The sequence below is a fragment of the Ochlerotatus camptorhynchus genome, unplaced genomic scaffold (genome assembly GCF_037179485.1).
Source record: "Ochlerotatus camptorhynchus isolate MF236.1 unplaced genomic scaffold, CSIRO-AGI_Acam_v1.1 ptg000491l, whole genome shotgun sequence".
Taxonomy (NCBI): Eukaryota; Metazoa; Arthropoda; class Insecta; order Diptera; family Culicidae; genus Ochlerotatus; species Ochlerotatus camptorhynchus.
The window spans coordinates 487,935-512,941 of NW_027040976.1; the positions used below are offsets into that span (position 1 = coordinate 487,935).

The following is a 25,007-nucleotide window of genomic DNA, read 5'->3' on the forward strand; positions in this document are numbered from 1 at the left end:
AGAGCATGTTTAATTCATGGCCATGATTTGCTCTTTCCCGTAAACCCCTCTCAGAAATCCAATGCGAATGAATGCTAGAATATAGTTTAAAGGAAAAGTTGAAGATTAGTTTTTCGAACGTTTTGAATGCTACTCCCTGAATAAAACACACTTACTACGTTACGTTCTGTTTTCTTTCGTTTCCGCTCAGTTGAGTCAGCATTCCTTCGTTCTCTTTCCGTTTCGTTTCGGGGGTGAGTCAGAGTAATACCTTGGTTTATTTATTTGGTCCATGCGCTCCATTCCTGTATTACTGAAGGACTTGGCATTTCCAGAAAGTTAATAGTTTTTTTCATTGCCGTTAGTAACCAACGACCGTTCAAGAGGTCCTCTGAGAGAAAAGTCTCATTTGTCGGGCAAAGCTTTAACACGACCAGTGGTCTTTCTTAATAGAGAGTGGCGCTTAAGCCACTGAGTTAAATCAAAACCTCAGCGAAATTTCACGAACGGTTACAGTGCCAAGTCAGTTTCTTTGAAAATGAGTTCAAATTTTGGGAGACTAATCAGGACCCGATGTGGAACCGTATGAGCACTGTGGAGCGAAAATGTCAAAATTTGCATCAGTCTAATGGGTAGTGTGTTGGAACTTGATATTCACGACACTTTTGGAGGATCTGCCGCAAGGTGAAGATTTGGTCCGTTGTTGATCGCCCGTCCACAAAACCGACTTGATAACTTCCCACAAATTTGCTTGCTAAATAGTGACGATATACGGCGAAAGAACTTGGGAAGCATTTTGTAGGCCTCGTTGAGAATAGTGATTGCTCGATAGTTTTCACATTCTAGCTTGTCGCCTTTTTATATAGTGGGCATATGACTCCTTCCACTTCTTCGGTAGCTGTTCTGTATCCCAGATCCTGACTATCACTCGGTACAGACAAGTGGCCAACTTATCCGGGCCCTTTTTAATAAGTTCTCTCCGATACCATCTTTACCAGCTGCTTTGTTGTTCTTAAGCTGTCGAATAGCATCCTTAACTTCACCTATCGTGGGAGCTGGCATGTCTCCCTCATCTGCTGTACCGACGAAACCATTCCTCCTGCTGCTCTGCGCCATTCAGATGTTCATCGTAGTGCTGCTTCCACCTTTCAATCACCTCACGTTCGTCCGTCAAGATACCCCCTTACTTATCCCGACATATTTCGGCTCGCGGGATGCCTTGAGTTTCTCGTAGAACTTACGCGTTTCGTGAGAACGATACAGCTGCTGCATTTCTTCGCACTCCAGCTCTTCCAGGCGGCGCTTCTTATCCCGAAAAGGATGGTTTTGCTGTCTTCGCTTGTATCACTCCACATTTTGACGAGTTCCTTGGTGCAGCATCCTCGCCCGTGCTGCGTTTTTCTCGTCCAAAACCGTCTGACACTCCACAAACCCAATGGCACCTTCAGAAGCGCCGTTAATGGCTGCTTTCACGTTGTTCCAGCAGTCCTCAAGAGGGGCTTCAGTTAGCTCTCCTTCATCCGGCATCTGGCATTGCGCGTAATCAGTTGCGACTTCGGGCAGCTTCAGTCGCTCCAGATTGTTGTTGGCAGCGGAACATTTTTGTCGCACCTTAACCATTAGAACGTAGTGGTTCGAATCGATGTTTGCACCGCGATAGGTCCTGACGTCGAAAATGTCCGAGAAGTGCCTTCCGTCGATCAAAATGTGGTCGATTTGCGATTCTGTCTGCTGCGGTGATCTCCAGGTGTACCGATATTATGCGGGAAGTAGGTACTACGCATGGCCGTGTTCTTAGAGGCGGCGGTTATAAATGCAGCGTGAGTAAATATGAGAATGAGAGAGAATGAGAGGGAAAGAAAAAGAGGGAGAAATCAATAGAGGGAAATAAAGGTATGCCTTATTTGAGTAAACTCATTCTAAATAGATATTTGCGAACAAAGAGTTACGAAATAATTTTGAAATAGAAATAAATTTAGAACCGCAGTTTTGCAATTTCTCATGGGAAATGTGGTTAAACTTGGTTGGATTTCCACCAAGTTAGGGAGAATATCGTCTTAAAGAGAATGAGACTTGACTGTATTTGAAATGTGATCTGATTTCAACGTAAGGATTTATAGAATTATTAAAGTAGCTGCTCATGAATAGGGTTGTTAATCGATAACCGTAGATAACGTTAGTATTTACGTCTGCAGTGGTGAATTTGCATTTCAGATGTTAATGCAGATGTTATCGATAGTTATTAATTAACAACCCTGCTCAAGACTACTTTTCCACAATTGTTTTTTCATCAAGTTATTAAAGTCATCACCACTACCTATCATCCTTTCCTCAACCAATATGTCAGTTCTGTCAGGTTCCTCTAACGGTGGAACATCTACTAATAAATTGTCCGCAGTTTGAAACTGTACGAACGAACCTGGACCTAGATACAAACATCCGAAGTATCCTGCAAAATCCAGCTAACGAATCTAAACTTATAATAATCTTAAAGAAACCAAACTTTTCTATAAAATTTAATGTTTCGTAAATATAAAATATGGATTGGCGCAAGTCAAGTAATTCGCATCTCCCAGTGGCGAACCAACCTTTAGGCTGAAAAACAGTTATAAAGTTTGGTTTATTAATTTATACATTTACCACATTGTATTGATAATTATTTTTGTTTTGACTTATGTTACCATCATTAGTCTAGGCGTGTGAACGCGGTTATCTGGAGGTCTCCAGATTTTTTGTTTTAACTCTTTAGGTAGGCAAACGGCCCACATGTGGTATCTCGGTGAAGTAATAATTGGTCTTGCCATTATTAATGGAAATCTTAACGATATGGAACGACAAAGTCACCTTCCTTTAAAACTTATTAGGGATGTCGGAACGAAGCGTTTTTTGTATGGAAGCTTATATGAAAACAGCCGTTTCGACTTGGTTCTAGTAAACAGGCAGAAAGCGGGTTGCATCACTCAGAGATGAGCACCGCAAAACAGATATTTTTTATAAACGTGGTATAAATTGCAGTTTTCCTGGTGCTTCTGAATTTTCCTGGGTCAACCCTATTAGCATGGAAGCAACATAGTAAATAATTAATTTGGAGGTCCTAAATAATCACGATAAAAGATATATCATGATGATTCAAAACGGCAATGAAAGCATAAGTCGAAACAAGAATAATTGCCAAAACCTTGTGTAAATTTAAATCTTCATTTACAAAACCGTCCCAACATGAACAAAATAACAATGGTTGATAATTAATCCTAATACATAACGTTGTAATCAGATCACATTTCAAATCAAGAGCCACATATGAAAAGGGCATACACGCTTTTTGTAAACAAACCTTTGTAAGCTCTTTTCTCGCCAACCGAGGGCCGCCCACGCAAACCAACAATATCATCGGGAAGAGGAATGCTTCCCCTACCCGCTAAAGTTGATGATTTGGGTTGGTGTCATATGGGTGGCGAGAGAAGGGCATAACAAGGTTTGTTTACAAAAAGCTTGTATGCCCTTTTCACATGTTGTTCTTGAAATACAGTCAACCCTCCTTCTCCTCCAGAGGGTATCCAGACTGCTTCAACCACATTTCTCATGCATATTTAGGTACTACCATAACTCGAAATCCTTTTCAAACTCATTGTTCGCTTGAATATCTATAAAGAGATGTTTCTGGAGCAACAATAGAAAAGGGGCCCACCAGAATTTGTAAACAAACAAATCAAAAGCTCTTTCCTCACAAATAGAAAGCTGCTCACGCAGTTCAACAGCATAATATGGTAGAGTTAAGTTTCCCCATACACGATTATGCTATTTGTTTGTGTGGGTGGCCTTCGATTTGTGAGGAAAGGGCTTTAGAGCGGTTTGTGCAAATGCTCATGGGTACTTTTCTATTGTTGCTCCAGAGTTTACCTTTTCCCCTACACAGAGATGAAAAACAACCCAAAATTAAGTACTTTTCCCTCAATTCCCGGGTTCAGCACAGTAACCCAAATTTGAGTAAATTTCATATAGTAGTTTCCATTTAACACCATAAAAATACTTAATATTAAGTGTATTCTTCCCAAAATTAAGTTTAATTCACGTAAATTTTATAATATGCAATTTACTCAAAAGTAACTTAATGGATTGAACTATATCGTTGGGTCGAATCACTCATTCCTTTTTTGACAACAATAACGAGTGCAAGTGAGAGACTCAACTCAAAATGAAGTAAAAAGAACTAAAATTTTGGGTAATATTTTTTCTCCGTGTAGTTTTTCTTGTTTTCAATCTCTTTTTCTCTTTATTCGCTATTTACATTATTGATTGATTGATTGATTGATTGATTTATCTTTATTAGGGAAGCTTTCAGCCTGGGGCTGGTTCACCTCCACCCCCATATTTACATTATTTTCATATTTACTCACGTTGCATAAAGCACTGCAAGAATGCTGATTGTGATAGACCAATATGCAATGGTTAGTCCACATGTGGGAGCATCGGTGTGCCATATTTGAAAAAGATAATCGTTCGGAATTTTGGACTTAGTCCCAGTCTTCTAAATGTCAACGAAAAAAGCTAAATTTTTATATGTTATTTAATTAGTCCCAAAAAATCATGTCCCCGGACGATTTTGAAAAATTTGCCCCACCCTAGTAATGCAGTTTGTCCGAAACTTTCTGACCGATGTCCAGGAGCTTTCGAGAGGAAACAGGTGTTCCACAGGGATCGGTTTTTGCGGTAACCCTATTCCTGATTGCGATGAATGGTATCTTCGACTGCTTACCCGGGAACATATTTACGCATGTTCATCTACGCCGACGATGTATTGATAGTAGCTACGGGACCAACCGTAGTTCGAACTAAGCTTCGGGCACAAGCGGCGACATCCGCCGTCGCCAATGGATCAACTCGGTTGGTGTTAGGATACCAGCTAGAAAATCCGTCAAATGTCACGTCTGTTCGGCTCTCCACCGTGTCAGCGGTACTCCGATCACGGTTCACGGTCAGACAGTACCAACCAATAAAACCGTCCGTGTGCTGGGAGTGACTATAGACCACACACTATCCTTTGTCCTTTCAGCAAGTGAAGAAGGAATGTCGCAGCAGAGGTAACCTCATCAGGACCATCTTAGTAGGCTCTTTTACAGAACTGAACTTACCTGCATCGCATACGAGAAGCTCTTAGAAGTTCAAGCTCCGGTCTACAACACCTATATTTATAAGAACGGTGTCTGATATCCTGCCCTCTACACCAGGTGATGCTGCGTGTGTGGCGGCTGGAATTCTTCTTTTCCGGCATCGTCTTAACGCAGTCATTGCCACTAAAGCCGCTGCCTTCTCTGTTAAACCATCCAATAACGTAAGGATCTCTCTCCTTGACGAGGGGAACAGAGTCCTTCGCACGGCCGCCGACGTCGACCTGCCCCGAGTGGCCAAAGTCCATTGGCACAGAGAAAAAAGTTGGCTCTTCTCAACAGACAGCCGGATTAAGGACCGTTTCAGGGCAGGAGCCAACAGTATGACGTAGATCGGTAGCTGAACGGTAACTATACACATCGTTACACGGACGGATCACGATCCAGGGAAGGTGTCGGCAACGGGATATCTGGAGAGGGCATCATTATCATCAACAGCCTTCCACCACAATGCTCAGTTTTCTCCGCCGAAGCCGCCGCGGTTTTCAACGCCACCACATCCGAAGCACCGGTGCACCCTTTGATTTAGGCCACGATAAAACAAGCCCCACCCAGAACGGTGGGGCTTGTTTTATCGTGGCCTTCTGGACATTGGATTCCTGGACATTGCGGTATACCAGAAAACGAAGCCGCTGATCATCTGGCTGGATCCGGACCATCGAATCCCAGGTTCGCAAAACAAGTACCACTGCAGGACGTCCAGTACTACACCGTTTGAAAAATTCATGCAAGTTACTACGAGATATAGCGCACATAAAATTAACGCTAGATGTGGAATAAATTTACGCGATATTTCGCGTTCTACGCAATTTCGCATTCAATAGTAATATTGTAAGCTAGCTTGTAAACGATTTCGCTGTTTATGTCAAGTATAGCTCAAAATTAAACGAAGGGAGATTTTACGCGATTGTTAAAATTCAGAATTTTGTTCTGTGTTGATCAAGCAGACCACCCGAGCGGCATGGGATGCTGAGTGGTTCTGCAACAGAACGTTGTTCATACGCGAAATCAAAGGCACAACCAGAACATGGACAGACTCCGGGAATCTGCGAGAGCAGCAAGTTTTATCAACCGGGAATTCAAAAATGTATGACAATTTCGGAGGGGTTCCCTTCTGAAAAATCTGCGTCATATGCGACTTGCCAACATCAGTGGAACACATTCTGTGCAGCCATTTGAAATTTCAGAACCTTAGGGAATCCTACGGCCTGAAATCGAGCACCCTGGACCTGCTCGGGGACAAAACTCCTGCATCTGCAGCTCTATTAGATTTTTTAAAGGAGGCCATCTTGCATATTTAATATTCTGTATTGTAGCGTATTAGTTTGTAGAAAAGTGTAGATATTGAATGGCTGTACTACGAAGAGCCAGGTTTATAAATGCCTAGCTCTGTAGTTGGGGGTTCTCCTTTTGAGGCCTTCTTTTTATTTGGAAATGAACTAGCTATTGGCTAAAAATCTCATTAATAAAGTTTAATAAAACAGGTAGTGAAATTTGAATCACAAATTCAGAAAAATTCAGAAAATTGCTAAGCAATTTGAGTGTTCCCATAATTTCAGTTTGGGTCTTACTAATCCTATTGTGAATCAGGCTGCTCGATGTTATCTGAATATTTTCTCTCGGGAAAATATTTTTGATGATTCCTTTGGGACTGATTTGGACGAAGTAAGATCTATAACTAAAAAGTTTCATAATATGAAAACTCCAGGGAATGCTTTCTTCAATAAGTAAACTTTTTGAAAAGATAATTTTGAATAGAATAATCCTTCACATGAATACGAACTCAATTTTTTCAGATGAGCAGTTTGGATTTCGTCATGGGCATTAAACTACTCATCAACTCTTAAGAGTTACCAATTTAGTTCGTTCAAAAAAATCTGAATGCTGCTCAACTGGAGTTGCTCTTCTAGAAATAGAAAAAATATTCGACAGTGTTTGGCATGAAGGCTTGATTGCTAAATTGAAAAAGTTTAATTTTTTTAACTGGTTCGTTTATTTGGAAGGCTCAATCGTGTTAGCTTTACCGAGCCGATAATTCATTATTCATTGTTTATAACAAAATTCACTTAATTCTATGTCTAGTAGGGGTTGAGCCGAATACACGCGGCTTACCCGAGGTTAGAGGGGTACATTGTCGAAGGATAGGGTCAGGGAAGGAGCTTGGGGGTAGGGTTTCGTTATATCATCAGAGCGATGTCGCCAGTATGAACGGTAGTGTGGTTCTAGATTCGTCTGGAGTTCGACCGGCTATGGTGACCAGTGGGTGACGATGAGACTCATCGAGACGGAGGACAAGACAATTAAAAACTAATTAAGAGAGACAAAAGACAAAGGAATTAAATTCTTATACTAGACATTTGCAGGAAAACATAAATTGACTGCATATAGCAGAGATCGCGCGTTGCCAACACGTCTCTGATAGAGATAAACGATTGTCTTCCTTGGGCCTCGAGGGTATTCAAAAGTCTCTCTCTGGCGGCGTCATTATCCGTACATTGCCAAACTGTGTGATCGATGTCATCGTTACCGTTTCCACACCGACAGATGTTGCTGTCCACGAGGTTTATTCTATTGAGATGAGCATCTAGCGAGTAGTAGTTGGACATAAGTCTACTCATCAAGCGAATGAAGTCACGACTTAAGCCCAAGCCTTTAAACCACGCCCTCGAAGACACATTAGGAACAATTAAATGTAACCACCGTCCAAGATTTCCATTGTCCCAATCGGTTTGCCAACTCGAAAGTGTACTCTGACGCACTAAACGGTAAAATTCATCGTGTGAAATTTGCCTTCATAAAATTGGCCTTCCTGCGCGCCCACCTTTGGGAGAGAGTCCGCCTTCTGATTGCTTGGGATTGAGCAATATAAGGGGACTCATACAAAGGTAATGTTGGTAATCATCCGCAATGCGAAGTTGATTGCTACCAGCTCAGCAGCATAAACGGAAAAAGATTCCTGAAGTTCGCGGAAGGCTAGAGTTTTCATAGAAAACACCGAAGCCAGTGGATCGATTGATACGTGACCCATCTGTAAAATATCTGCTCACGCAATTGACACGTTGGTACTTTTCAGTAAAAATACGTGGGATAATAATAGGTCGAAGTCGATCGGGAATCCCATGAATTGCTTGTTTCATGGTCAGATCATATTCAATTGAGGAACTGCGATTGGTGAGAGCACGGTTTGGAGTATAGCAAGAAAGACACATATCGGAAGATATGTAGTGGTGGTAGATTCTCATGAATCGAGATTGTGTGTTCAGCCCAAGAATTTCTTCAAAATTTCCGGATGCTTACGCAGCAAGTCTCTCGAAACGTCGAGTAGTTGCATTACCAGGAAAAAAGCACTTCAGCTCCTAACTCTTGAGCACTCTGTCTAACAAACCAAAATCGTAGTAAAAACAAAACACATTATTGATTCACCAAGAACCAACCAATCGCCCACCCTACTGGGGGGCCACTACTACTGTTGCGGCGAACAGCTGCTTCTGCTCCACCGCTGCCACAGTCATCGTCATTACCTTTGCCACCCCGTCGTCGCCGCCACGCACCGCTGTCGCAAAGTTATAAAACACTTTACTCCGCTCAGAGCGCCGTTCAGTTCGCGTCGAGACTTGGTCGTGTGCGGTTCTCTTCCGAGTGTCCCTTTTTGGCAGTTCTGTCGTGTATGGACCAGAAGTGACGATTCCGTTCTTAAGTATCCCCGAAGGAGTGATTGGCATATCCACTAAAAGCACATAAAAAACAACATCAGAGGTGAAGAGCCTTCCTTCTTGGAAAAAGCGCAGTGGCTGTGTGCTTCAGCACCTCAAAGGATCAACCCTTTCTTCGGTGTGTTTGCCAGTGTTTGTTGTGAGAGGTGGTGCTGGCGATTTGTTTTTTATTTTTTATTTTGCAAAAGTGTTACACTTGGAAGTTCGCAGCGGAGCAAATTGCAGATTACTTATTTATAGTGAATGAATTATCCCGATAGCCACACGTTGTGCCAGATCCATTGACACGTGCTCTCCGGGAAGCGGCAAGCGTCGCGAGCGCCGCTGTTTTGTCGATTAAATTCGTGGGAAGAATTTCCTTTTTAATACATTCAACCGCGTGTGTGTATGTGTGTGATTGTGAGTGTGCTTAGGCATCCTATCACGAATTGCGCCATCTGGTGTTTGTTTTCACATTTTCACTTTCTACGAGACGGAGGGTGTTTGAATCGCATTATTTCGCTGGAAGGAGGATTTTGGAATTTTGCGCGCATCGGGTAGCAGCAGCTGTGTGGAAGTAAACAGTTTTTATTGGATACAAATACGGGAAAATAAGAAAATCGACAGGCTATTACACTGTGGATCCGAGAGAGAGTGGAGGGTAGACAGAGAAGAACAATCGTTGAGTGTTTTTGTGGAAAACGTGATTCAGAAAGGATCAAGTGCGTTGTGTGCGACTTTGGAACCAAGTGGAAGTCTATTTTTTGTTTTCTTGCGGCAGTGATAAACGGTGAAATCTGTTGAAGTGATTCAGTAGGAAAAAGAGGATTCGTGGTTGAAATTTTTTGGTTGAGATAAACTTGCTACCGGCTGAATAGGAATCGTGAGGAAGATATTATTTTGCAGAAATCTTACTCCTGGAGATAGTGAGTGTAAGTATTTATATAATACAAATATTTCAATTGTCCCTAAATTTAATTGGTTATAGAACCATGTCATTCTTTCAATAATTCGTAATAATAGGCTGTACCCGAGCAAAGTCGGTTAACAAAATTAAAGCAAATCGATATTAAAGTTTGCAGTTGCTATCATAATGAAAACTAATTTTGATTTCAATTATCACGATATTAGTCTGATATCATATTGTGCTTTCATTATGCAGTCAAGACTTTTTAAATCAATGCAGCTTAACTTGATGTTCTGCTGTTAATGTTTAAAATATTAATTTAAGCTCAGCTGTCGTTGAACTAACGATTATTGTTTATGTTTTGTTTAACATATTTTAGATCATTCGTTACTTGCCCCGGGTGAGATTTGAGCTCAAGTCTTTCAGCGTGAGAAGCATGGAAGCTAACGATTTACGCCAGACCCGTATTCAGTTAAGCATTATGAATGCAAAATCAGAAATCAAATTGATTTCATTGAAAGCGAGATTAGTTTTCCATTTGATTCAAAAGTGTAAAAGTTTGCTCTCATTTTTGCTGTGTTAACCGTTAAGTCAGCCAAAATGAGATCAACTGGAGTATTCAAAATAAGTTACATCATAACAGCAAATTTTGATTTCAATTTGATCTCCATTTTTGCTCGGGTAGCATGCAAGCAATCTTTTCAAGGATGACTATTTTCGTATACAACCTTCACGAGATGATTTTCTAGCCGTAGTGCTTCTGAAAGAAAAAAACATAAATTGAATCTTTTACTGTAAAACATTTTGCAATATCCAGGATGTGGCCCTACGCTGTGTTTTGTGGTTATCAGCAAATTTAGATATTGGACGTCTCATCATCATCAGAATAATCACATTTTACACTTTGAATTGGTACTATTTTATTGCCTTCAAGAGACTTCCTGTCTTGGTCGGAGGTGAAACGTAAACTTGATAACATATATACAATTGCTTCTCTTAAATACTCTAGGACCATCAAATGTTTTACAAATAAATCCCATCATTAGAAAATAACAATGCAACACATAGTTGAAGACGCTAATTTTGAATAACAGACTGAAGTGGTTATTTTTATACGATAGATGAGGAGGAGATGAAAGTATAGAATTGATAGTTCCGTTTAGAGTACGGCAGTGTGAAAATTGTATATAGAGAGTACTCTCTATATGCAATTTTCACACTGCCGTACTCTAAACGGAACTATCAATTCTATACTTTCATCTCCTCCTCATCTATCGTATAAAAATTACCACTTCAGTCTGTTATTCGAAATTAGCATCTTCAACTATGTAAATCGTTGATTTCACGCAGAAGTAATACTAAATATATAGTCAAAGTAATGCAACACAATTTTATGAACCATTTACAATACAGCCTACACATACAAATCAGTGTAAGCATTTCAAAGGGGCGTCATTGCTTTTGTAAACAATGGCTTTAGCCATCGATTTCTCGCGAATAAATGCTCAAAAATAATAACACCAACAGGTAGATAAATTCTTCCTCTACCAGCTATCAATGTTAATTTAGAGTTATGAGCATTAATTCGCGAGTAATTGACGATTAAAGCTATTGTTTACATAATCAATTACGCCCGTTTGAAATGTTGAAACTGAAATATGAAGCGTGGACAATTTCGCCTTTTGATTCGTCTGCTCACTCACAGAAAGAGATGATTAACAAACAATACAAATCACAACACATTTTTTTTAAACATTTAGGAGTGGTCAGAACTTAAGTCAGCATTGGCTACCGAGTTGACTTGAATCAGTTAAGAACCAAATCTATAGTGTATTAATTGATAAAAAAACAACTTGGGGTAAAAATTTACAGAATTCCAATAACCTATGGAGCGAAAATTTACAGGACTTCTATAATGAGTGATTCCTGGGGGGTGTCATGACTTAAGTAATAAGTGATTCCTGAGGGGGCAGGTTAAGGAAACCAAAAGTCTCTCGGGGTGAAAATTTACAGAATTTCTATAATAAGTGATTCCTGAGAGCGAACAAATGGCTGGTTAAGTAAATCAAAGACTATTGGGATGCAAATGGACAGGACTTTCAGAATAAGTGATTTCCAAGGGCGATCAGATGGCAGCATAAGGAAACCAAAAGTCTGTTGGGGTGAACACTCAAGACTTCAATAATAAGTGATTCCTGGAGGTGACCAGAAGGCAGGTTAAGGAAACCAAAAGTCTCTTGATGTGAAAATTCTCACGACTTCGATTATAAGTGCCTCCTGAGGGCAACCAGAAGGCGGCTTAAGGAAACTAAAAATCTGTTGAGACTTAAATAAATAAATGATTCATGTGGGCGATCAGAATGCAGCATCAGGAAACCAAAAGTCACTTGGGATGAAAATTAACAGGACTTCCATAATAAGTGATTCCTGAGGGTAACCAGAAGGGAGCTAAAAAAAAACCAAAAGTGTCTTGAGGTGAACACACTCAGGACTTCTATAATAAGTGATTCGTGGGGGGTTATCAGGACTTAAGTAATAACTTAAAAGGGTAACTAGAAGGCAGATTAAGGAAACCAATTGTCTCTCGGTGTGAAAATTTACAGGATTTCTATAATAAGTGATTCTTGAGAGCAACCAAAAGGCTGGTTAAGTAAACCAAAGACTATTGGGATGCAAATGGACAGGACTTTCAGAATAAGTGATTTCTAAGGGAGATCAGATGGCAGCATAAGGAAACCAAAAGTCCCTTGATGTGAAAATTCTCACGACTTAGATAATAAGTGACTCCTGAGGACAACCAGGAAACCAACAATCAAACGGGGTGAAAATTCTCAGGACTTCTATAATAAGGGATTGCTGAAGGCAACCAGAAGGCAGGTTAAGGAATCCAAAATCCAATTAGGGTGAAAATCCTCAGGACTTCCATAATAAACCAGCTTAAGGATATCAAAAATATGTTGGGGTAAAACGTCACAGGACTTCAGTAATAAGTGATTCCGGAGGTGATCAGAAGGCAGGTTAGGGAAACCACAAGTCTATTTGGGTGAAAATTTACAGGACTTTTATAATAAATGATTCCTGGGGGTGAACAAAAGGAAGGGGTAAGTAAACCAAGACTCTTGGGATGAAAATTCATAGGACTTCCATAATAAGTGGTTTTTAAGGGCGGCCAGAAGGCAGCGTAAGGAAACCAAAAGTCTCTTAGGGTGAACACTCAGGACTTCAATAATAAGTGATTCCTGGAGGTGACCAGAAGGCAGGTTAAGGAAACCAAAAGTCTCTTGATGTGAAAATTCTCACGACTTCGATAATAAGTGCCTCCTGAGGACAATCTGTTGAGATTTCCAAAATAAATGATTCATGTGAGCGATCAGAATGCAGCATCAGGAAACCAAAAGTCACTTGGGCTGAAAATTAGCAGAACTTCCATAATAAGTAATTCCTGAGGGTAACCAGAAGGCAAGTTAAGAAAACCATAAGTCTCTTGAGGTGAACACTCAGTACTTCTACAATAAGTGATTCGTGGGGGTGATCAGGACTTAAGTAATAACTTAAAAGGGTAACTAGAAGGCAGATTAAGGAAACCAAAAGTCTCTCGGGGTGAAAATTTACAGGATTCCTATAATAAGTGATTCCTGAGAGCGACCAAAAGGCTGGTTAAGTAAACCAAAGACTATTGGGATGCAAATAGACAGGACTTTCAGAATAAATGATTTCTAAGAGCGATCAGATGGCAGCATAAGGAAACCAAAAGTCCCTTGATGTGAAAATTCTCACGACTTAGATAATAAGTGACTCCTGAGGGCAACCAGAAGGCGGGTTAAGGAAACTTCCAAAATAAATGATTCCTGTGGGCGCTTAGAATACAGCATCAGGAAACCAAAAGTCACATGGGAAAGAAATTAATAGGACTCCCATAATATGTTATTCCTGAGGGTAACCAGAAGGCAGCATAAGAAAACCAACAATCAACCGGGGTGAAAATTCTCAGGACTTCCATAATAAGCGATTGCTGAAGGCAACCAGAAGGCAGGTTAAGAAAACCAAAATCCAATTAGGGTGAACATCCTCAGGACTTCCATAATAAGCCAGCTTAAGGATATCAAAAATATGTTGTAGTAAAAAGTCACAGAACTTCAGTAATAAGTGATTCCGGAGGCGATCAGAAGGCAGGTTAGGGAAATTACAAGTCTATTTGGGTGAAAATTCGTAGGACTTTCATAATAAGTGATTCCTGGGGGTGAACAAAAGGAAGGTTTAGTAAACCAAGACTCTTGGGATGGAAGTTCATCGGACTTCCATAATAAGTTATTTCTGAGGGCGACCAGAAGGCAGCATAAGAAAACCAAAAGTCTCTTAGGGTCAGTGTGTCAAATCTCATGCATGAGTTTATGCACCTATGAGTTTTGCCAGCCAAAATGGAACGTCGCAAAAATCACCGCTGAGTTTTCAGGTTCAAAAATTCATTTCTTTATATATCGGCGCTATAAATTGTTATTAGTCTTGTTTGTGCAGCAGGAGCTGAGAAACTAATACAACATGCATAAGCATGCTATCAATTGACGTTTGAGTGGTTTTTATGAGTTTAAAGCTGGAATCATTTTTCAACGTTGTGAGTGTGAGTGCGTGAATATGCATGAGAATCTCAAGCATGAATTTTGCTTGCCACATTCGCACGCGTGTTTATTCTCGCAGGGAGACTCAATTAATGAGATTTGAGAGTGATTTTCCGAACACTGCGTTAGGGTGAACACTCAGGACTTCAATAATAAGTGATTCCTGGAGGTGACCAGTAGGCAGGTTAAGGAAACCAAAAGTCTCTTGATGTGAAAATTCTCACGACTTCGATAACACTAGTTTACAAAACAACATAAAAAGTGTGAACTTTAGTGGTTGACCAACGTTTCTAATGCAAAATCCTACGCTGAATTCAATGCCGTGGTCAGAAAAAATTAAAGTAGAGCCATTTTTGAGATACACAAAAATTTTGATTTTTTGAATTTTGGACAAAAGTACGATTACTAAAATGTCAATATCTTTGGAACTAGTGCACCAATTTTAAATCTTTTTTTATGAAAGTGAAGCTAAATAAAGTTGCTACTGTGCACTAGAATATTATGTCTTAATTAAAAATTCAATTTTGTAGTCATTTAAAAATTTACAACATTTTATTTTTATTTTTCCTGCAAATTTTCCATAAAAATCTTGTTTTAATCAACATTTTTAATGTGATAAAAAGATTCAAAAAATCATTCCATAATTTATTTTTAAAGTCCATTAAAAACTGGAGAAAATGAGCCTTTAATGGATGAAATCGGTTGGAAATTGTCGAAGTTATGAATTTTTTTGTAAAATCATGGAAATTGAATGTTCCAAGATTGGCCGTTGTCCCGCTCCTAGGTTCATGCACCACTTCCAGTAAGCCTTTCTGCGGACGTGTACGCATACGGTGCATTTCACTAACACTACCAGCTGTCACGCAAAATTAAATGGGATATTTTCAACAATATAATTTACGCTAGTGTTTGTGAGACCGCTCGGCGAGAACCTAACGCAACCAACTCAATTTGACAGCTTTCTTTCTTTAACATTGCTTAACGATGTATACGACAAAACGTGAATTCAAGTGTAAAAATGATCCTCAAAAGTTTTGTTACGCGTGTGGAAAGAAACCCAAAACTGTTTACACAATCCGAATTTAATGATTTGGTGCGAGATCTCGACTTATCGAAGGAGAAATCCGAATTGCTGGCATCACGCTTGAAAGAACACAACATGCTGAGCAAGGAGGTCAAAATTTCTTGTCACAGGAATCGTCACAAGAAATTTGACAAATATTATTCTACAAAGGACAAGGCATGTTTTTGCCATGACGTAAACGGCTTGTTTAAAGATTTTGGTGAGCCATATGATCCAGCTGAATGGCGTTTATTCATCGATAGCAGCAAGTTGAGCTTGAAAGCCGTTTTACTGCATCACGGGAATGAGAAACCTTCTATTCCATTAGCTCATGCTATTAATATGAAGGAAACGTATGAATCAATGGCTCTATTGCTCAATTTGATAAATTACAATCAACACAATTGGAAAATTTGTTCCGATCTTAAAGTGGTTGCCATGTTGACTGGATTGCAACAGGGATACACAAAATATATGTGTTTTTTGTGTAAATGGGACAGTCGAGCTCGTAAGGAACACTACGTCCGAAAAGATTGGCCAAAACGGGATAATTTCACAATTGGTAAATACAACGTTAAAAATGATCCTCTTGTGGTAAAAGAACGCATAATACTTCCACCACTACATATAAAACTTGGGCTATTCAAAAATTTCGTCAAAGCGTTGCAAAAAGAAGGGCCGGCATTCCAGTACTTGAAATCAGTATTTCCAAATTTATCTGACGCAAAGATAAAGGAAGGTGTATTTGTTGGCCCACAGATCAAAAAACTGCTCAATGATTCCGCATTCAATACAGTTTCGACACCAGATGAGGAAGAAGCGTGGAAATCGTTCCAGCGTGTTGTCACAACCTTTTTAGGAAATTTCAGAAGCCCAGATTATGAGGAAGCCGTCGATGAATTGCTCAAAAATTATGAGAAAATAGGTATAAATCAAAAATATTGTGTTTGTTGCATATAATTAATTTCAAATCCTTTTATTTCACTGAACACAGGTGTGAATATGTCTTTGAAGATACATTTCCTACATTCTCACATGGATTTTTTCCCGGAAAATCTTGGTGACGAGAGTGATGAGCACGGCGAACGTTTTCACCAACAAATGAAGATGATGGAACGTCGTTACCAAGGGTTTTGGGATGAAGCAATGATGGGTGACTATTGTTGGTTTCTGATTCGAGAAACAAGTTCAAAACATCGAAGACAAAGTCATTCGATTCTCAATCATTTTTAATAAAACCTAAATAAATTTCTTTTGTATCAACTCGGTTTTAAATCCTGATGTGCCTTAATCAAATTGATATGTAGAGAAAAGAATCTCCCATGAAAACTTTACATGGGATTTGGATGCTTAAAACGACACCTAGAAAAGGAACTCTAAAGCTGTTGTATTTCAGCAACATTTTTAAGTGTTTTACAAAAATGCTCATAACTTCGACAATTTCCAACCGGCTCATTTTCTCCGGTTTTGAATGGACTTTAAGAATAAATTATGGAATGATTTTTTGAATCTTTTTATCCCATTCAAAATGTTGATTAAAACAAGATTTTTATGGAAAATTCGCAGGAAAAATAAAAAAAAATGTAGTAAATTTTTAAATGACTTCAAAATTAAATTTTTAAATAAGACATAAAATTCTAGTGAACGATAGCAAATTTATTTAGCTTCATTTTCATAAAAAAAGATATAAAATTGGTGCACTAATTCCAAAGATATTGACATTTTAGTAATCGTACTTTTGTCCAAAATTCAAAAAATCAAAATTTTTGTAGATCTCAAAAATGGCTCTACTTTAATTTTTTCTGACCACGGCATTGAATTCAGCGTAGGATTTTGCATTGGAAATGATCATCACCTTACCGAGTTCAAAAATGCTGTAAACTAGTGTAATAAGTGCCTCCTGAGGACAATCTGTTGAGACTTCCAAAATAAATGATTCATGTGGGCGATCAGAATGCAGCATCAGGAAACCAAAACTCACTTGGGCTAAAATTTAACAGAACTTCCATAATAAGTGATTGTGGGGGGCAACCAGAAGGCAGGTTAACCTTACGTTACTCGCGCTGTTGTACTTTGTACAACACACATGAGTTTTCCATTGCCATTTTGTTGCTGAGTTACCAATCGATCTGAAACCAACGAATATTCTTCAAAAAACTTGTTTTGATCGAAACAAGCTAAACTTTAATTACAGTTAACACCTAAAAAATGCGGATAATAGGGAAAATGTAAATGAAATCCGCGAAAACTGTGGCCATACTACGTGGGATTTGACTGAATTGATTACAACATGGAATATATCGAGAACCTGACCAGATAGAAAGTTACTGTTTCTGACAAGTTTCAGAAGATCATAGTCTTGTCGCTGGCGGACAGTAGTTCAGAATCTTCTCACTACGTAGCGCTAGTATACATAAGAAATTCTCGCATGTGATATATCTCGAGATCCTGACCAGATAAAAAGTTACTGTTTTTCACAAAGATTTTCAGGAGGTCAGAGCCTATTGCTTGGTGCTCAATAGTTCAGAATTTGCTCACTACGTGACACTAGTATACACGTGAAATTATCATATAAAATATCTCGAGTTCCCAGATATAAAGGTACTGTCTTCGGCATAGTTGTACAGGAGGTCAAGGCTTTTTCGCAAGTGGACAGTAGTTCAGTGTTTTCTCACTTTGCGGTGCTACTATAGGTGTGAAACTCTTGCATATAAAATATCTCTAGATCCTGACCAGATAGAAAGTAAATGTATTCGGCAAAGTTTTTCAAAAAGTCAAGATCTTTTTGTTGGGTGACAATAGTTCAAAAATTTATCACTATGCGGTGCTAGTATATACGTGCCTTTCTCGTATATTTAATAGCTCGAGATCTTGATCAGCTAGAAAGTTGCTGTCTTCGGCAAAGTTGTTTAGGGGGTCAAGACTTTTTGGCTGGTAAACAGTAGTTAATAATTTTCTCACCACGTGGCGTTAGTATACATGTACACTTCTCGCATATGCTATATCTCGCGATCCTGATCAGCTAGAAAGTTACTGTCTACGACAAAGTTGTTCAGGAGGTCAAGGTCTTTTGGCTGGTGGACAGTAGTTCAGAATTTTCTCACTTCAAGGTGCTAGTATACATGTATACCTATGTCGCTCTTGGTCCCGCCGTCTGACGCTATTTGGCTGCCAAGATATTGGAAACCTTTGACCTTCTCCACTGCTTGCCCCGCTACCGTAAAGTTGGAAGGGTTGCCCGTGTTGATATCCAACGATTTGGTCTTGTTGACGTTGATGGTGAGACCCGCCGCAGAGGAGCGTTCGGCTAGGTCATTGAGCTTACTCTGCATATCAGAGCGCCGTTGTGCTAGTAGAGCAACATCATCAGCCAAATCGAAGTCGTTGAGATGCTCCATGGTGATAGGCTGCTGAAGCAGCCCACGGTTCGGTACACGGTCAATTGCACCTACCATGATCTCGTCGATTACAATGAGAAACAGTAGCGGTGATAGTATACATCCTTGTCTCACACCAGCGACTACCCGGATAGGGTCGGACAAGGCTCCGTTATGCATAACTCTGCATGTGAAAGCGTCATACTGCGCTTCGATGAGGTCGACGATTTTATCCGGGACTCCCTTGCGTCTCAGGGCGCCCCACAGATTCTCGTGATTGAGACGTTCGAAAGCTTTTTCGTAGTCAATGAATACCAAATAAAGCGACTCTCGGAATTCATTGACCTGCTCCAGGATGATGCGGAGCGTGATAATATGGTCCACACAAGATCTTCCGGCACGGAATCCTGCCTGTTGCCGTCGGAGAGACGCGTCGATCTTCTCCTGTATCCGATTCAGGATAACTTTGCACAGAACTTTGAGAACAATACACAGTAACATTATGCCTCGCCAATTGTCGCACACAGTCAATTTCCACTTCTTTGGGACCTTCACTAAGATGCCCTGCATCCAGTCGGCCGGTAAAGTCGCGGTGTCCCAGATATTACAGAATAGTTGATGCAACATTTGTGCGGATAGCATGGGGTCAGCTTTGAGCATCTCTGCTGATATGCGATCGACCCATGGAGCCTTGTTGGATTTCATGCTTCGGATAGCTGCTTCAATCTCCTGCAGTGATGGGGTCTCGGAATTGACGCGAGTGATGCGCCGCACCCTAGGCGGATCATGCCGAGATGTTGATGGCTGGTTGGCCGTCGAAACTTGAAGAAGTTGTTCGAAGTGCTCAAACCAGTGTTTCAGCTGGTCAGTGGGGTTGGTAAGCAATTGTCCAGCCGTGTCCTTCACTGGCATCCTCGGGTTCATCCTTGCTCCACTCAGGTGTCGTGAGATATCGTAGAGAAGGTGTATATCGCCAGTGTTTGCGGCTTTCTCCCCTTCGATGGCATTGGTACTCAGTACGGAAAACAAGATCGACGGAAAACAAATCAAGGAAAAAAAATCCTCGAATTAAATGTCGGGCTGTTTTGTTGTCGACGTCGATGTTAATCAACACCTTCCTTAACAAACATGTGGCAGATCCTGCAATCAAGGCCGGTATTAAAAACAAATCCGAGTTGGAGCTTATCGTCAAAATTGTTTATCATGCAATGATATTGGAAGAACGAGGTGCGTTATACTCACGATGACTACAAGTAATAATGACCGTGCTATTGGATATACCATATTCGTATGTGTGGGGTCCATCAATAACGCATGGTCTTAGCTTAAAATCACGTTGACAACAACGCCACTACTGTCAACATCGGAGGGTTCAAGAACCAATGACCATTGTCATTGGAGCATTCAGGTGGTGCTACTAAAACATGTGACGGTTATGATGTTTGTTTTCGCATCGGGAAAACAAATTCAGCGCCACTGACTGCCAACACTATTCGAATGGAAGCACCTTAAATTCGAACTAATTGCGTTTGCGCAAACAATTACCGGTTCCAATTAGCAGCATAATCAACAAACTGATTCGTCATCGGTACCGGCTTGTTCGCGTGATTTCCTCAAATCTCGAATACTTTTTCAAAGGGACGTATCTGCTTTTACAAACCAAGATTCAAACGTCAATTTGTCGAAACTCTTAGCACTCTCACGCAGACTAACACCACCATCAGGAAGGGTAGGGTTGTCAATTTGCGTACGTCCCTTTGAAAAAGTAATCTAGAAATGACTAAAAATGCCATAAACGTTAATCGGTTGATTTCAAAACGCCAGATGAATTGGCAAAACGATCGCGTCGGTGCGGCGTAGGGCCGTGAGATGGTAATAATTGTCCTTCAATCTCTAGCACCATCATCAAGGTGCAGAAGCGAAGAGAGCTCCCCTCGAAAGCCATTAACACGGCCGATTACAGCTAGATGGAAAGTAGGTAAACGAAATATTAAAGTTTCAAGCGGCAAACAGCTTCTCTGCAACTGTCCCCTATGTCAGAATGTTGTTCGTTAAGGGGGGGGGGGGGCAACCAGGTGGGCTGAGTGGGGTATAATAATGATTACCGCACGCGCTCGGATTTTCTTCAGCCAGTGACTTCTCTAAGGGATGGGAATAAACACAAAATTCGAACGACCAACGGCTGTCGGTCGGTGGGGAAGGAAAACTTTTGCCATCCAGCTCAGTCAACCGAACAAGTTATCCAGTGATTTTTGCGAGTCTACAAGCAGTGACGTGTGTAGACTTCTGTCAATGACAAAAGCAAACATTTCAGCCCGCACTCTTGGCACGCCTTTGATGATCGGTGGCAGCCTAGGCCCAGGTACATGGGAAGAGTTTGTCCGTTGGAAAGTGTAAAATCTGGCCAGAAAGCAAATAACAGTTGCCGGTTCTATGGGTGAACAGCAACGCTGGACGTGGGTGGAATTTCAGGGAGTTTTCCAACCAGAGCAGGCTTCTTGTTCGGCGGTGGAGAAGTAATATAATTATGCGTTAAGGCGCAAAGCATAATTAGTTATGCTTAATTTAGCAGCGAATGGTTCTGCAACACTGTGTGATTCATTTCTGGATGGATACTGTGATTTCTCCTTGGACGGCTATCGGAGGAGATTGTTGTTACAATAATGGATCTTCTGGTTAGCATCGGTGGTGATTGCCAGTTAAGTTGCAGATATGGTCAGTGAGACCTGACAACACTTCCCTTTTATGCATTTCCTCCGGAGGAGGCAACGTTCCAAGGATCGCTGTCACTTTTCGATGCGGTAAGGTGTTCATTTCTGTTTACCTCAGGCACTTTGGCACTTTGCTGTCTTAATTAGCGCTGTGCTGCGTTGACTCCCTTGCACTATAGGGTGCTTCATTTTTGTTTAAAAAAGTGTTAAATTTCTTATAGGCCTCCCTACAGTTTGACTCATAACTCAAAAATATGAGTCTGTGCAAAAATGGTATAGATTGATGAAGGTTTAGAGATCGCGCAAATGGTTTGAAGTTTATAAGGATATTTTTGAGAATTACTATACGAAATTATGTAATTTGGCTTGTTCGTCATTGGCATAGCAACCACATGTTAATTTTTTTCAATATTTGGATAACTAGAATCAAAGTAAGAGCGACCTCTGAATCTTCATCAATTTTTACCATTTTATGCACAGACTCATATTTTGGGGTTATGAATCAAACTGGAGGGTGACCTATAAAAAAATTAACATTTTTTTCACAATGAAACACTCTAATGCAGCCAACGGACAGGAAAGCAGTATTCCTCAAGGAAGACTTAAGAAAATGCTTTCGTTGAATAATTTATCAATTATCTTGTTTATTATGTTTCATTAAAGCGCTCCTGCTATGGGGTCGGTCGGTTTTGATAGAACATCTGAACGAACGAACGAACGAACGAACGATCCGAATCGTTCGTTAGCGGTATGGGCAGATGAGCTTGTAATAATGGGTGTGTGAAATATCCGCCCACCTCTTCTCCCCTCTCACGCAGCATCGTCATCGCCATCACGTTCGCACGCTGCTACTGCCAACAATGAATACGGGCGAGCGGCGGCGGCGGCTTTAAATGGCACAAATGGAAAATCGATATTACCTATACTCTTATTAAGGAGATTGGAGGAGACTCGGCGAAGGAGAACGACGGCACAGTAGGAGAAAGCACCTCGCGCCATTGAGAGGTGCGAGGAAAACGTTCACACCGGCGCGGCGCTATTGTCGGTGGATCGATTTCAATAGATGCGTACGTATTAGCAAATAGCTAAATCGATTATGCTAAATGAATGAAACGAGGTGAACGATTTTGCATAATCTCTGCGGTACATTAACCCGTTCCGGGGCTAATAGGGAAAGGGCATCGGAATGGTTTTCATAATTTTCTGTTGGCCATCTTGCAGCGATTCGGATATTATTGCAGGTGATCAGATTAATGCAGAACATTTTCATTAATCAGCGAATTTGCTAAATAGGATCATCAAAAATCGACTGATGGACACAAAACGAAAAACAGTTTGATTGAACAACATTGAAAAGGAAATACCTAAATCGAGATGTAAACAACAGCTATAACGTATGGAAGGACTGAGTAGAAAGCTTCAGTCAGCAAAGATAAGAAAATATTAGTGTAATTTTAAGTATTCATTAGATCGTTAATCATTTTGAAATGAACGTAATTAGCGTTTGGTTGTTATCAAGTTACCCTCAGCTGCTGTGGCGTCTTGGCTTAAAATAATCTTTTTGCCGCAAATCAGGCTTTATATTTGTTATACATTACCCCAACACATACACATGTATCAAATGTATAGCAAAATCAAGATTCATCGTTCATATAGGGTTGGGAAGTCCATTGAAATCTCATATGCCATAATTGGTACATTATAAAAGAATGTGCACTCTAAAAATTGGTCGCTGATAAAAAAGTTTCAATTTATAAGGCAGCCGATCCATCAGAAACTGCCTGGCTGCCTCTCGTAGGACATCATTTTGGCAAAACAAACCGTTGCGTGATAAAGTGGTACATATCTTTTTGAGTAGATTTTAGACGACACGCTATTAATTCAAAATACTCGAATAATTAGTTCTGTTCAACAAATTTCCTCAACTAAATTGCATCAAAGTGATGCAAGGGAGGTGATTAAATGTGATTACACCAAAATAATGAAATCTGGTTCAGTAGCTCGAGATTTGGTTTTTGTTATACCTAATGAACATGCAGGGTTACGGGATGTAATGTCAGCCTAGCCCCTCACTTCAGCCTATCAACACACTTAGAAAAAATCATGTAAATTTAGGTGCTCTGAGAGTGACATATACGAGCGTGAATTTTGACATAAATTTGAATCATAACAGACGCGAAATATAGCTCAATCAAACGAACTTTTCGTCGAACAACGAACTTTTCAGTCTCGGAGCACTTACTATTACATGACATGTTAAAATTAGTTATTTCTAAGTGTGAAGCAAATCACTCATTCATTCAGCAATAATACACAATAATAATGAAAAGCTAATACCACATCTGCTGTGAAATTATAATCCGTAATTGAAATGCCTATTTTCGGGACAAATTTAGAACATTTAATGCTATCTTTCATAGAAATTTTTTAGTAAAGTTTTCTTAATTGAGGGGGTTAGAAGGAAAGGGATATAAGTGACTTTGATCAATTCTCTTCATCGACTTTCTCTTTCGTTAATAATTCAGCTGCAAACACATTCCTTGATTCGTGTGCCATTCTGGATGCTAGGTGAGAACCTCCTTTATTAAACTATGGGGCAGAAATAGCGCAAAATCTGTTTATAAAGCTGTGGCTATCAAAAGAGAAAGTCACTGAAGAGAATCGATCAAAGCCACTTGCACCTCTTTCCTTCTAATCCCCTCAATTTTCGATTTCTAGGCGCCATGATCTTGCCGTATTATTGCACTAACGAAAATCTACACTGCAGTGGTCATCAAAAATCTGATAATTTCATGAATCAAATCACACTTTTCACTTCTATTGTGAACTTAGAAGATTTAACGCTTTTTGCGCTTTATATATATGGGCCGAACATTACCCAAGTAACAATTTTGGTTTTATAAGGGTTCTAAATACCGTGATTTAGACTTGTAGCATCCCAGCAAACAATTTTGTTAACATTACTCAGTTGCAATTCAGTTAGCTGTAGCCTTATACAATATAAAAGCATCATACAAGATGCATGAATTCCTTATATGCGTACAAAAGTGGAGGCCATATACGTACAAATAGTATTTAGCGCAAACATCGTATAAGAGATGTCTCATAATTTCATTAGTATGATTACGCAATCTGTTATTTTTCGTCTTGTATTACATAACGTGCATAATGCAATTATATATCAAAGCTTATATAACTTTTCAAGTTACTGTATTGTACACATTATAGGATATGTTAAAAAACATATCCGCAGATGTGTATATATATATATATATATATATATATAATCATGGTTAAACCGCAATGCATTGATAGTTCATTTGCATCCATACTTTTACGAAAAAAAAAAAATCCTGCGGGTATAAATCAAATAATATGGATTTTTTTATATTACATATTACTGAAAATTCGAGAATTTTTTAATGATCTACATGATAATTGGTTTGAACACATACTTTTTAAATAACTCAACGCATACCTGGTTACATTAGCCT

At 39.8% G+C, this 25,007-nt stretch overlaps 2 protein-coding genes across 5 annotated transcripts in view; one reads left to right on the top strand and one right to left on the bottom strand.

Annotated features, from left to right (window-relative positions):
• Positions 1–1,323: 1,323 nt before the first annotated feature.
• On the bottom strand, positions 1,324–19,303 carry LOC135712547 (uncharacterized). Its single transcript, XM_065235506.1, has 2 exons — positions 19,008–19,303; positions 1,324–1,720 (listed from the first exon to the last, which is right to left on the bottom strand). Exons 1-2 carry the CDS (start codon positions 19,301–19,303, stop codon positions 1,324–1,326), a joined length of 693 nt encoding a protein of 230 aa, XP_065091578.1.
• LOC135712517 (Ig-like and fibronectin type-III domain-containing protein 1) overlaps positions 8,760–25,007 on the top strand; it is a 573,983-nt gene continuing 557,735 nt past the window's right edge. For 3 of the 4 annotated variants that reach the window (XM_065235462.1, XM_065235466.1, XM_065235465.1), the window contains exon 1: positions 8,760–9,765. The gene's annotated coding sequence lies outside the window, so the exon portion shown is untranslated. Of the gene's footprint in view, positions 9,772–25,007 lie in introns of all 4 variants that reach the window. The other variant, XM_065235464.1, reaches the window with a different exon arrangement.

Excerpts from the sequence above, each read along its gene's own strand:
- LOC135712547 (XM_065235506.1), bottom strand. The coding sequence starts at position 19,303 with ATGTTACTGTGTATTGTTCTCAAAGTTCTGTGCAAAGTTATCCTGAAT. Across the intron at positions 1,721-19,007 it reads GTCGACCTCATCGAAGCGCA|ATCACCGCAGCAGACAGAAT; the intron begins GTATGACGCTTT and ends GTACACCTGGAG.